Consider the following 13,783-nt stretch of genomic DNA (forward strand, 5'->3'; position numbering starts at 1 on the left):
GAGAGTAGAAGAGAGGGCGAGAGTAGAAGAGAGGGCGAGAGTAGAGAGAGGGCGAGAGTAGAAGAGGGGGCGAGAGTAGAAGAGGGGGAGAGAGTAGAGAGTAGAAGAGAGGGCGAGAGTAGAAGAGAGGGCGAGAGTAGAGAGAGTAGGAGAGGGAGAGAGTAGAAGAGAGGGAGAGTAGAGGAGAGGTAGAGAGTAGAAGAGAGGGAGAGTAGACAAGAGGAGAGAGTAGAGAGTAGAAGAGAGTGCGAGAGGAGAAGAGAGGGAGAGAGTAGAAGAAAGGGAGAGAGTAGAAGAGAGGGAGAGAGTAGAAGAGAGGGAGAGAGTAGAAGAAAGGGAGAGAGTAGAAGAGAGGGAGAGAGGAGAAGAGAGGGAGAGAGTAGAAGAAAGGGAGAGAGTAGAAGAGAGGGCGAGAGGAGAAGAGAGGGAGAGAGTAGAAGAAAGGGAGAGAGTAGAAGAGAGGGCGAGAGGAGAAGAGAGGGAGAGAGTAGAAGAGAGGGAGAGAGTAGAGTAGAAGAGAGGGAGAGTAGAGAGAGGAGAGAGTAGAAGAAAGGGAGAGAGTAGAAGAGAGGGAGAGAGTAGAAGAGAGGGAGAGCGTAGAAGAGAGGGAGAGTTATCGGACAAGAGAAAGGAAAAGAGTAGAGAGGTTGGGGAGAACACTATGCACATAGATCAGTGATGGCAGGCCAATCTCTCTTTGTCAGTTTAATTCACAGTATAGAGGGAAGTAGGACAAAACCCTAGACACTGTACATTGACCACAATGAAAGGATATTTACAGTGCCTTGCAAAAGTATTCGGCCCCCTTGAACTTTGCGACCTTTTGCCACATTTCAGGCTTCAAACATAAAGATATAAAACTGTATTTTTTTGTGAAGAATCAACAACAAGTGGGACACAATCATGAAGTGGAACGACATTTATTGGATATTTCAAACTTTTTTAACAAATCAAAAACTGAAAAATTGGGCGTGCAAAATTATTCAGCCCCCTTAAGTTAATACTTTGTAGCGCCACCTTTTGCTGCGATTACAGCTGTAAGTCGCTTGGGGTATGTCTCTATCAGTTTTGCACATCGAGAGACTGAAATTTTTTCCCATTCCTCCTTGCAAAACAGCTCGAGCTCAGTGAGGTTGGATGGAGAGCATTTGCGAACAGCAGTTTTCAGTTCTTTCCACAGATTCTTGATTGGATTCAGGTCTGGACTTTGACTTGGCCATTCTAACACCTGGATATGTTTATTTTTGAATCATTCCATTGTAGATTTTGCTTTATGTTTTGGATCATTGTCTTGTTGGAAGACAAATATCCGTCCCAGTCTCAGGTCTTTTGCAGACTCCATCAGGTTTTCTTCCAGAATGGTCCTGTATTTGGCTCCATCCATCTTCCCATCAATTTTAACCATCTTCCCTGAAAAGCAGGCCCAAACCATTATGCTGCCACCACCATGTTTGACAGTGGGGATGGTGTGTTCAGGGTGATGAGCTGTGTTGCTTTTACGCCAAACATAACGTTTTGCATTGTTGCCAAAAAGTTGCCAAAAAGTTGCCAATTTTGGTTTCATCTGACCAGAGCACCTTCTTCCACATGTTTGGTGTGTCTCCCAGGTGGCTTGTCAAACTTTAAACAACACTTTTTATGGATATCTTTAAGAAATGGCTTTCTTCTTGCCACACTTCCATAAAGGCTAGATTTGTGAAATATATGACTGATTGTTGTCCTATGGACAGAGTCTCCCACCTCAGCTGTAGATCTCTGCAGTTCATCCAGAGTGATCATGGGCCTCTTGGCTGCATCTCTGATCAGTCTTCACCTTGTATGAGCTGAAAGTTTAGAGGGACGGCCAGGTCTTGGTAGATTTGCAGTGGTCTGATACTCCTTCCATTTCAATATTATCGCTTGCACAGTGCTCCTTGGGATGTTTAAAGCTTGGGAAATCTTTTTGTATCCAAATCCGGCTTTAAACTTCTTCACAACAGTATCTCGGACCTGCCTGGTGTGTTCCTTGTTCTTCATGATGCTCTCTGCGCTTTTAACGGACCTCTGAGTCTATCACAGTGCAGGTGCATTTATACGGAGACTTGATTACACACAGGTGGATTGTATTTATCATCATTAGTCATTTATTGGATCATTCAGAGATCCTCACTGAACTTCTGGAGAGAGTTTGCTGCACTGAAAGTAAAGGGGCTGAATAATTTTGCACGCCCAATTTTTCAGTTTTTGATTTGTTAAAAAAGTTTGAAATATCCAATAAATATCGTTCCACTTCATGATTGTGTCCCACTTGTTGTTGATTCTTCACAAAGAAATACAGTTTTATATCTTTATGTTTGATGCCTGAAATGTGGCAAACGGTCGCAAAGTTCAAGGGGGCCGAATACTTTCGCAAGGCACTGTATATGATAGGTAAGCTTTTCAAAACCTTGAAAAGAGCCTATATAACTGACAATTTCTTAGAAAAAAAACTATTGGAACCAAGAACTGATATTGGCACAATATGGAGGGAATGTTGGGACCTAACTAACAAAATTACAATTAACTAAAATGTATGCTTAATCCAGTATGAACTAATGTATAGAATTGTATTAGAGGAGACAAAATGAATCAATAATCCATGCCTTCTGGAAAGGTATGTGCGGAGTTGAAAGTTGGCTGTCAGAAATATTACAATGTAAATGTGCTTTTAATCCGTCTGTCTGCATATTTCAAGACATGGCAAATGGGGGTGTAGTGAGATACCCAATGGGTTGGGACGATACTTTTCTCATCAATCATCTTGAAAAAACGAATACTTTAAAAAACTCAAAATCAACCAAACCTCCGTTGTTAACACAGTGGAAAGGTCAAATGCTTTGTTATCTAAATGTTGAAAGTGTGTGGGCGACAGAGAGAAAGAAACAAGATGGTGCCGATTGAGGCCATGTGGTGGAGAGTGATGCGGGCGCTTGAGATGGGGGTGTCAGTCAGCATGTGGGTCTAGGCAGGTGTGATGTAGTTGATGTTTGTGTGATGTTGTCGTTTGTATGTGTATTGTAAAACAACCTATAATAATGCCTCCACTGCATTGTATTCAGGTACACTTGTATGTTGAATACAGTGCCCTTGCTTCAATGTGTACAAACAAGCATCTTCATTTGATCACCCCGTTGATCAATTTTCTTCATTTGCCCATATTTCCCGTTGCTGCAGGTTTATTTTCCTGCTGTGAGAAACTGGTCAAATTCATATCTGTACACAGTAGTAACTGTAGTAGTAAAATGAACACAGAAGAGGTAGAGAGGTTCAGTATACCTAAACCATTACCATATTACTTAGGAGGAATTACCTAGACAGCAGTCAAATACACTGGCTGACATGATGATCACATGACTGGAACAATAAGGAAATGGCCAACATGCAAAAACAAACACAGTAAACACACACACACATATGGAGACGTGACCGACCTGCCAAAGGCTGTGCTGGAGATTTTCCTATTGGGGCTGGAGAAAAAGAGTCAGAGAACATCCCAGTTAGTCTTTATCCTTGATAGAAGTCATGGATATGTGTAGAGACTTTAGTCTATTAGTTATAACAGTGAATTATAGGTAGTAAAGCTAATTGCTGTTTGATTGGTATTAAGGTAGTATTGTTAATCAGTATTTTGCAGAAGAGGAGAAAGAGAGTGTGTGTTTCAAATAGCACCATGTTCCCTATAATATATATTGCACTACTTTTGACCAGAGCACTATAAGCCCTGGTCAATAGTAGTGCCCTATAAGCCCTGGTCAATAGTAGTGCCCTATAAGCCCTGGTCAATAGTAGAGCCCTATAAGCCCTGGTCAATAGTAGTGCCCTATAAGCCCTGGGCAATAGTAGTGCCCTATAAGCCCTGGTCAATAGTAGTGCCCTATAAGCCCTGGTCAATAGTAGTGCCCTATAAGCCCTGGTCAATAGTAGAGCCCTACAGGGAAAAGGGTGCCATTTAAAACACAACCAGAGAGTATGGCATGAAGGGCATGTCAATGTTCATGAAATAACGTTCCCTGAGGGTGCTACTGGGAACAGTGGTTTTGTGGGTTCAGCAATAGTTCTGTCTCAAAGCTTTGTGTCTGCTTCACCATTAAATCAAAGAGAGAAATCTCTCTCTCACACACACACATACACACACACACAGGTGTGAGAGTACACCTTATGCACACACAAATGCACGTGCGCACACACATTTATGCCATTTCAAGCATCTCCCCAGACTGACTGCATGCTGACGGGGCATCTTCTGTCTCCTCCTGTCCCTCCTTCAAGGATTGATCTTGTCAAGTCTTCCATCTCTCTGCCAGCAACACTTCACTCGCAGCGACTCTGCATCATCCATCTTTGCTTTAACTTATCCTTCTCCGACAATCCCTCTCTCTGTCGCTTTTTCCTCCTCTGCATGCCCATTCACCTATTTATCATTCCACGTTCTCTCACCTCCCTCCTCTCCCTCTCTCTCTTCCTTCTCACTTTCTCTCTCCCACTCCCATTCCCCCTCTCCCATCCCCATCCTCTCTCCCTCTCCTCCCTTTACTACTCCCCCTTTCTTTACTGGCTCTCCTGCGAAAGCAGGGGTCTGACTATTTACTGTTAGCCCAGGTATTCATCTCAGTAGAGAGTAACCTTTTCAGGCAGAAGAACTGCAGAGTCAGCAGAGACAGAGCTGTAGTTGAAGGGAAGACAAAACGATTCCAGAGTCCTCACCACTTCATTACATTCATTACCGAGTTCTCCAGCCTAGGGCCACTACTGCTATAGCTTACATATAGTAGAGTGCAGGTGTGTGCGTGTCTTGGTGGGTGTGTGTGTGTGTGTGTCTGTGTACAAGAGAGTGCAAGTCTATATCAGTAAGTTCTATGTGAGATGTGTGTGTTTCAGTCAGTGTGTGTTCATCAAAGAACGTGTGGGTGCGTTAGTTTACAGAGGAAGTGATTCAATCCATAAAGATCACACAGGATAACGTGTCTGAAAATAGACCGCCTACAACTCTCACTGTACACACGCTGATGATGTGGGTCGATGAATGGTGGTGACCCATTCTGACATTTGGGGATTTATGTAACAAGTTGTGTGTGTGTGTGTGTGTGTGTGTGTGTGTGTGTGTGTGTGTGTGTGTGTGTGTGTGTGTGTGTGTGTGTGTGTGTGTGTGTGTGTGTGTGTGTGTGTGTGTGTGTGTGTGTGTGTGTGTGTGTGTGTGTGTGTGTGTGTGTGTGTGTGTGTGTGTGTGTGTGTGCGGGTTCAAGACATTTAAGCTCTTGGTGACATCATCAAAATAAACAGCAGGACACTCTGACAGTATTATCTAACCTATCTTACCTTCAGTACAATAGTCAGTCAGGGTAAACATAGTGGACAATAGAAGTGTGTCACTTCCCTGAAATAATGACCAGGTTCATTTTCTGTGAGAACACATCTCATTCTCAGAGTCAGGAGTTTAACCATCCACGTGATCTGACATGACCAAAATCCTGCGCCGTTCCACCTACTCAGCTGGGCTCTGGGCTCGTACGTGTAATGGTGTCTGTGGGTGTCCTGTCCTGTGTTACCTGTTGGCTTTGAGGTTCTTCAGCCTGGCCTCCAGGTCGTTGAGTAGGTTGACCTTCTTACAGCACTGGGAACAGTACACGTCCATCATCTCATTGTTGTACAGGTGGCGTGTCTTCCTGGGGCTCTGGCCAGCACTACACACACAGGTGAAGCCAAAGCGTTAGAGACAGAATATATACACACACACAGTAAAATCAGATTTAATAAGCAGATACAGGCACACAACAAATGCACTATACACAAACATACACGTAGATTTTGTGTTGTAAATATGTGGTAGTAGAGTAGTGGCCTGAGGGAATACGCTTAATGTGTTACGAAATCTGTTGTGAAATGTAATGTAAATGTTAATTGTATACTGCCTTAATTTTGCTGGACCCCAGGAAGAGTAGCTGCTGCCATGGCAGGAACTACTGGGATCATCATAAATACAAATATACAAATACAGTAGACACACAAACACATTACAAACACCCCCCCACACACACACACACACACACACACACACACACACACACACACACACAAACACAGCTGTCTGGGTTTACTACACGTTAACATGTAGTTCACATAACACACTATTTCCCATGGAAACGTACACAACCATCTACAAATATCATAAAGCTCTATTTTAAACTCGGAAGTAGGACAAAAATAAGTCCGTAGTAATGAGTTTAGGTACTTGATATTCGGAGCAGGACCAAGGAAGCTGAATAGTGTTGGGAGTAAATCCTCCTTCAAAACAGCTCTATAGATGAATTTTAATCAAGAGAGGCCCTGGGGGCCATATAGGCTACATCTCCAATGGCACCCTATTCCCTTTATAGTGCACTACTTTTGACCAGGGCCAATAGGTCTCTGTTCAAAAGTAGCGCAATATGTAGGCAATAGGGTACATTGGGACAACATCACACTCAGTTCCAGTCAAGAGTAAAAACTAATGAGTTTGGTAAGTGAGGCTCTGAGAGAATAGAGAAGCAGCACACACACACACACACACACACACACTAGGGGATTAAGAGGGTCACAGACTTACAGGACAGGGGGTATGAGACTTGACAGGGGGTGTTTTGTGAAAATATAACATTATGCTCAGTGGGGTTCAGTAAGTCATCATCACTTGGATCTGAAATGGTTCAAACTCTTTGCTCTGTGTGTTTGTATTCTGGGTTGGGTGATGCTGTACATGCACTTGTCATCTTTTCGTTGCACAGTGTTATGCAGATTTCTCTAGTTGATCAGTTGGCCTTTCTGGGTCACATGATGTCTGACAGGTAATGAATCATCTTTGTGTTTCTGTTTCTGTCTCATATCATTTCACGTAATACGTTTGTATTTCTCGTTGCATATGGTGTTCCCCAATTTTATGTGGATGTTGTAATGATACTCTATGTAATAGTGTGTCTGTGTATTAGTGTGTCAGGGTCTCCTCTTACCTGGAGGGTACAGAGGAGCCCAGGTCAGAGTAGCCGTTGGTGCGCGTCTCGTCCTCGGGGCAGGGGCTGCTGGGAGTGTAGTCCACGTCCTCTCCCTCTCCGTAGTCCTCAAACTGCTCCTCGTTCAGAGAGGCAGAGGAACGTGTCGACAGGTCAGAGGTCACCGATGGGTTTAGCTGACTGCACCTGCAAAAACAGGAAGTAGACTTTCAGGAAGTAACATTCAATAAGTTTAAAGTGTCGTAGTGAAAAAAAGACAAATTGTACATTCATTTTTCAATTATAAGGGTGACTATTCAGATTCTGACAGTGCAGATTTTTTTATAGGATTGCAAATGATATATTTCACATGAGGTAGATGAGTTACATGTACATGAACAAGTCTAATCTCTACAGTTCTTTTATAAAGAGAGTTCACTTATAAAGACACCATATGTTCAAGACCACACAAAGACTAACAACTAACTTGTCTCCAGGAAAGAAAAGTCCTCCCAGTCCATCCTCCTTGTCTCCTCCACTCCTCCCCCCTTCAGAGACATCTGATCCTGGGTTGCTCTCCACAGCACTGTCCATGTCTAACTCTGCCCTCTCTCTGCCCTCCACCTCTCCTTTCTCCTCTCCCTCTGGGAATAGATGGCACCCAGGCTCTGGGTTAAGGGACACCCGCGTGCACATGAGGACCGGATGTGCAAGGGCTTTGTCAACACGCTGTAGAGCGAGAGAGAGAGATCTGATTTATTAGGATCCCCATTAGCTGACGCCAATGGAGACAGCTAGTCTTACTGGGGTCTGAAACATAACGAAAAACACATTACAGACAAAAGATTTTAACATTTACATACAGAGAGGGAGTGAGGTAAGCAGGGAAGGTACACACACACACACACACACAGGCATGTGTGCACACACACACACACACACACACACATTTTTGTGCAGTCAACAGAACTACAGGACTATGCAAATAGTACTCTCAGACCTATTGATAGCGTCTAACACTGATAGACTTGTTTTTAGGGTTTCAGCAAAGGTTACATGTTGGTTGTGAACAGTGAGCTCAAACCTGAAATCCAGGTGCTAGAACTAGTGCTCAAAATGAAGTCTTAACTCATACAAGGTGTTAAGTAAAACACTAAAGGGATTTAAATCAGGCTTGTGGATTCCTTCATTGTGGGAAAACTCTGGGGGTCACAGAAGGTCATGGAGGGTATTGAGTTGGGGTCAAAGGTCATGAGACAGGTCATTCAGTTTCACTCTAACAGCTCTAATCCAGTCTCATGGTAATAGAGTAAAGAACGACCGATAACAGATAATCAACCGAGCCGATATATCGGACCAATATTGGCCTTTTCTAGTCTATCGACTATCGGCCGTTCTCTATCGGCTTAGCCAATAGTCCCTTCTACAGCAAAGCTGCTGCTATGCTAGCCACCACTCACTGCCTGAGCCACGAGCACTGCACAATGCAGAGGAATGTCTAGCTGGGAAAGTCAGCCGCAGCAAACTAGCTCATTCTCCAACAGAAAGGTGCAGTATTGAGAAATTGACACAGTGACCAAAATCAAACTCCTGTTGCAAATATTATTTTAGTTAATTCACTAATAATAAGGCCTGTGTCGACGTGCCCCGACAGGCATGCAATAAGTTAATGAGATAGCTATGTGACCTTTTAGCAAATATTACGATAACTAACCATTTAATCTGTGGTGTTATCTAGCTAGCTATATTAGCTACTATGCTAACTAGCTAGCTAGACAAACAAGGTGCTAAGATATCAGATAGGAGCTAATAGCCAATGTAGCAAGCTAACGTTAGCTGGTTATCATTTTGAACATGCACCCTTTTCAGCAACGAGCCAATATCTGACTTGCTGAGTAAAGTTAGCTATTTACAGGTGTGCTGATCTGACCAGCCGCAATTGAATCCGTAAATTGACAGTTGATAGTCGGGTTAAATGATTGTTGTAATACGGAAAGAAAGAAGTGTTTTAAAATGCCTAAATAAAGGTTGGCAATAGGTTTAGCTACCTAAGAATATTCCTGCATATTTAATGTGTATGGACCAAGAAAGCTATAGATCTGTCACGCCCTGACCTTAGAGTGCATTTTTATTTCTGTATTTGGTTAGGTTAGGGTGTGATTTGGGTGGGCATTCTAGTTTTCTATTTCTTTGTTGGCCGGGTATGGTTCCCAATCAGAGGCAGCTGTCTATCGTTGTCTCTGATTGGGAATCATACTTAGGCAGCCTGTTTTCCACCCTATGTTGTGGGATCTTGTTTTTGCACAGTAGCTGTATAACCCTGCAGAACTTTATTTTTGTTTATCTTTTTTTTGTGTCCATTCTAAAATAAATTAAGATGTTCACTTTCCACGCTGCGCTTTGGTCTCATTCCGACGACGGACGCAACAAGATCATCACGTCTTTGTGCGTTCTCACGTCTCAAACTATTGGCAGATTTGAGTCATTCAGACAGAACGTGCTTGGTCGTTTCATCTTTTTTCCTACCCTCGCTTGTTAGATATTATGCACATTTATGGCTTGGCAGCAAATGTCATCGCCATTGAGCTAGTTCTCATAGTAGCAGTAAACATCACCAAGTGATATGAGCGATGGAGATAGATATTAGGACATGTGAAAGGGAGCGGAGTTCCTCGCTCTATCCAATCGTAGCTGTAGGATAAAGTTACAAACCGCCTATTTGTTGACAGATAGCTGAACTAGCCAACTGAGTTGTTTTGAATTTCGTCCAGGCAGATTAGAGATGTTTACTGAGAGATAGAAGAAAAAAATCCAGATCACAGAAAATGACAAAATATACTAGTTTGATAAGCATCCATGATCACAAATCATGACTTTAAATTGGACCCATTTGCCTTTTATATTCTCAAACAAACAGCAGTGCCTACATGATGTCCTTCCACACAGGCGTGACATGCTGGAGTGATGCTTCTATGCAAATGTTGTTGATCAGTAGGCTGATTGGCCCAGCATCGTCCAGATTTGCCCGGGATAGACATTTACATTTACATTTAAGTCATTTAGCAGACGCTCTTATCCAGAGCGACTTACAAATTGGTGCATTCACCTTATGACATCCAGTGGGACAGTCACTTAACAATAGTGCATCTAAAACTTAGGGGGGGTGGGGTGAGAGGGAGGCCATCATTGTAAATAAGATTTTGTTCTTAACTGACTTGCCTAGTTAAATAAAGGTTGAATTAAAAATATAAAAAAACTCAGGGCTGGATGCCAAAAGTACTCTTCCTAACATCACTAGAACTCTGTTGGAGCCTGTCTGCCTCTCAGAACACACACACACACACATAAATACACACGCACGTACACAGTATCCACCTGGAAAGCGCACACACATCTTTGTGCAGACTGCAGGAAAACGCAAATAGTACTGTCAGCCTTATTAACATCACCAGTCAAAACATTGATAGCATTAAACACTGACAGATACATTCTTAGGCTTTCAGTAAAGGTCAAAACATGTTGGTTGAACAGTGAACAGTGAGCACAAACCTAAAATGCAAGTGCTAGAACAAGTGGTCAAACGTGGTCTTAACTCAAACAAGGTCGTAAGTGAAACACTAAAGGAATTTCAGTTAGGCTAGTGGAATCCGTCACTGTGAGAAGACCCAAGAGGTCACAGAGGGTATTGAGGTGGGGGGTTGGGGGGGTCAAAGGTTAAAGGTCATGAGACACTTGTCATTCATTCAGTGTCGCTCCAACAGCTCTAATCCAGTCTAATGCTAATAGAGGAACCTTATTTTATCTCTACATACCGGAGAAGTAGGAGGGAGGGAGAGAGAGAGACGAGAAAGAGGGAGGTACAGAGGCCAGCCCAATTACACACAGGTACATCCCACACAGAGCATTAGACAGCTTTAGAGGATAATAAAGGCATTATCACTCAAGGGCTCTCACCTCACCTCTCTCTCTCTCTCTCAATACTGGTTGAACTGCTAACGGATGAAAACTCAGGGCTGGAGGCCAAAAGCACTATTCCTAAATTCACTAAAGCGCTGTTGGAGCTTGTCTGCCTCCCAGAATACACACCCAACCCTTGATCGCACACACAAACACACCCATACACACAACCTGTAGGCAAACACACAACACACACACACACACTGTCTGTAGGATTAAGCGACAGCAGCAGGGACCCTGAGGCAGGGAGGGCCAGGGACAATACAAGGAGAAAGAGCCTGTTTAGTATTCCATAGAGGACCAGGAGGGGGTCTTCACATCTCCATGCCCCAGGGAATGCCACCCAGCATGGGGTTGAGGCAATAAACTAGGCCCCATCGCATCTCTCGGGATGGAAATATTACACTGCAAGAAAAAAGTAGCTGTAGTGAAGAGTGTAAATTCCTTACAGGAAACACACAAAGAAAAAACACACAGTAGGAAGTTACGATTTTAGGTGAATGGTGTTGATTAACCCGACTTGACACCTGTTGCTGAAGAACTATTTGGGCGTGAGGAAGCCGTTTTGCATAGCCAGTGTGTACAGCGTAGGATCTTGCCTGCTGTGTTTGGTGCTGTATGGTGGGCATGGCTAAGAATGGTTAAAGTATAGTTCAGTAGACAGAAGTTGAGCAACTTCCAAAGGTCTTCTCCCTCAAGACATGAGACTCAGATAGGGCTATTACATACAGACGAGCCTCCAATCCGTTTGAATTAAAGCTCAGTTGAGGGCAGACATACAAACAAACAAAATGAACACACACTCCCTTCTGCGCACACACACACACATACACACACACACAGCCAGACAGCCAGACAGCCAGACAGCCAAACAGCCAGACCGCGTCACCCCAGCCCTGGTAGTCCAGTACAATAGAGACTGGGACAGTTTGGTCAGGGTGGGTGAATGCTTTTATGCCAGTAAGCAGTTGGTAGCTTAGGTCAGAAGAGACAGGGTAGAGAAGGATGGGGTAGTGGTTTGTTTTGGATGGGGTTCAGCTGGCACTCCTCCAGTCAGCTCCTGAGCTGTTCTGACAACAGTGGGAACAGGGTGATCAACGGGAGGGGCCGAGGGGGTGGAATGTGTGTGTGTGTATGGAGACCGGCTTCTCTACTCCTTGCACAACAAACTACTCCTAAAAAGCCTGCAGGCCATAACAGCTGAATACCTAGGCTACCTCGGGCTAACACATCACTGTGTTCCCAAAAGTGCACCAGGATGCTGTCAGAGCCATATATACAGATGTCTGTGGAGGTTACCAAATGACCTCACAGCAGCCAGTGGGTGTTACCTGAATGCCAAAGGGTGTTGCACTCTTCTTTAATGATGCCATGTTAGTACAAGCTTTAAGAACATCAGAGAGGGTACAGTTGATCACCACCTCCCAGGATATGCCCATTCTTGCTCTTCTCTAATATTGATAGCTCTAGATCACTTACTGGAGTTCTCTGTCTCTCTCTAACTCTCTCTCTCTCTCTATAACTCTCCCTCTTGCTCTCACTCTCTGGTTTCCCCAACAACCTGAGAGACTAAGACCCAGGGGCTCTGGCCTGGTTTCCTGATATCCAGGCCAACACCCATTCCTCTCCCTCTCTCTCCTCCTCTTCCGCTTTCACACATGGTGTCATCAGGGGCTGGAAGGTGTGAGGAGAGGTAGAGGATGAGGTGATGGAGTGGAAGAAGGCTTTTCTATTGCCAAAGAGTTGTTGATTTGCCATCAGACTGTGTGTGTGTGTGTGTGTGTGTGTGTGTGTGTGTGTGTGTGTGTGTGTGTGTGTGTGTGTGTGTGTGTGTGTGTGTGTGTGTGTGTGTGTGTGTGTGTGTGTGTGTGTGTGTGTGTGTGTGTGTGTGTGTGTGTGTGTGTGTGTGTGTACAGTGGGGCAAAAAAGTATTTAGTCAGCCACCAATTGTGCAAGTTCTCCCACTTAAAAAGATGAGAGAAGCCTGTAATTTTCATCATAGGTACACTTCAACTATGACAGACAAAATGAGGGAAACAACCCCCCCTTGGGTTGTGCCGTGGCGGAGACCTTTGTGGTAAGTTGGTGGTTGAAGATATCCCTCTAGTGGTGTGGGGGCTATGCTTTGGCAAAGTGGGTGGGGTTATATCCTTCCTGTTTGGCCCTGTCCGGGGGTATCATCGGATGGGGCCACAGTGTCTCCTGACCCCTCCTGTCTCAGCCTTCAGTATTTATGCTGCAGTAGTTTATGTGTCAGGGGGCTAGGGTCAGTCTGTTATATCTGGAGTACTTCTCCTGTCCTTTCCGGTGTCCTGTGTGAATTTAAGTATGCTCTCTCTAATTCTCTCTTTCTCTCTTTCTTTCTCTCTCTCTCTGGGAGGACCTGAGCCCTAGGACCATGCCTCAGGACTACCTGGCATGATGACTCCTTCCTCTCCCCAGTCCACCTGGCCGTGCTGCTGCTCCAGTTTCAACTGTTCTGCCTGTGATTATTATTATTTGACCATGCTGGTCATTTATGAACATTTGAACATCTTGGCCATGTTCTGTTATAATCTCCACCCGGCACAGCCAGAAGAGGACTGGCCACCACATAGCCTGGTTCCTCTCTAGGTTTCTTCCTTGGTTTTGGCCTTTCTAGGGAGTTTTTCCTAGCCACTGTACTTCTACACCTGCATTGCTTGCTGTTTGGGGTTTTAGGCTGGGTTTCTGTACAGCACTTTGAGATATCAACTGATGTACGAAGGGCTATATAAATCAATTTGATTTGATTTGATTTTGAGTAAACGTTGGCAGAAAAGCGTAAATTGTTGCCAGCAGCACAGTTGCTGTCACCAACGCTCTGG

At 44.2% G+C, this 13,783-nt stretch overlaps 1 protein-coding gene across 3 annotated transcripts in view; it reads right to left on the minus strand.

The window, feature by feature from the left end:
- Positions 1 to 13,783, minus strand: part of LOC124003029 (rab11 family-interacting protein 4A-like) — a 110,870-nt gene that overhangs the window by 10,590 nt on the left and 86,497 nt on the right. For all 3 annotated transcript variants that reach the window (XM_046310992.1, XM_046310993.1, XM_046310994.1), the window contains 4 exons: positions 7,468 to 7,709; positions 7,002 to 7,187; positions 5,565 to 5,699; positions 3,450 to 3,485 (listed from right to left, as the gene is read on the minus strand). In XM_046310992.1, coding sequence (XP_046166948.1) covers positions 3,450 to 3,485; positions 5,565 to 5,699; positions 7,002 to 7,187; positions 7,468 to 7,709 — 599 coding nt within the window. The remainder of the gene's footprint in view (positions 1 to 3,449; positions 3,486 to 5,564; positions 5,700 to 7,001; positions 7,188 to 7,467; positions 7,710 to 13,783) is intronic.

This window comes from Oncorhynchus gorbuscha, linkage group LG18 (genome assembly GCF_021184085.1).
Source record: "Oncorhynchus gorbuscha isolate QuinsamMale2020 ecotype Even-year linkage group LG18, OgorEven_v1.0, whole genome shotgun sequence".
Lineage (NCBI taxonomy): Eukaryota > Metazoa > Chordata > Actinopteri > Salmoniformes > Salmonidae > Oncorhynchus > Oncorhynchus gorbuscha.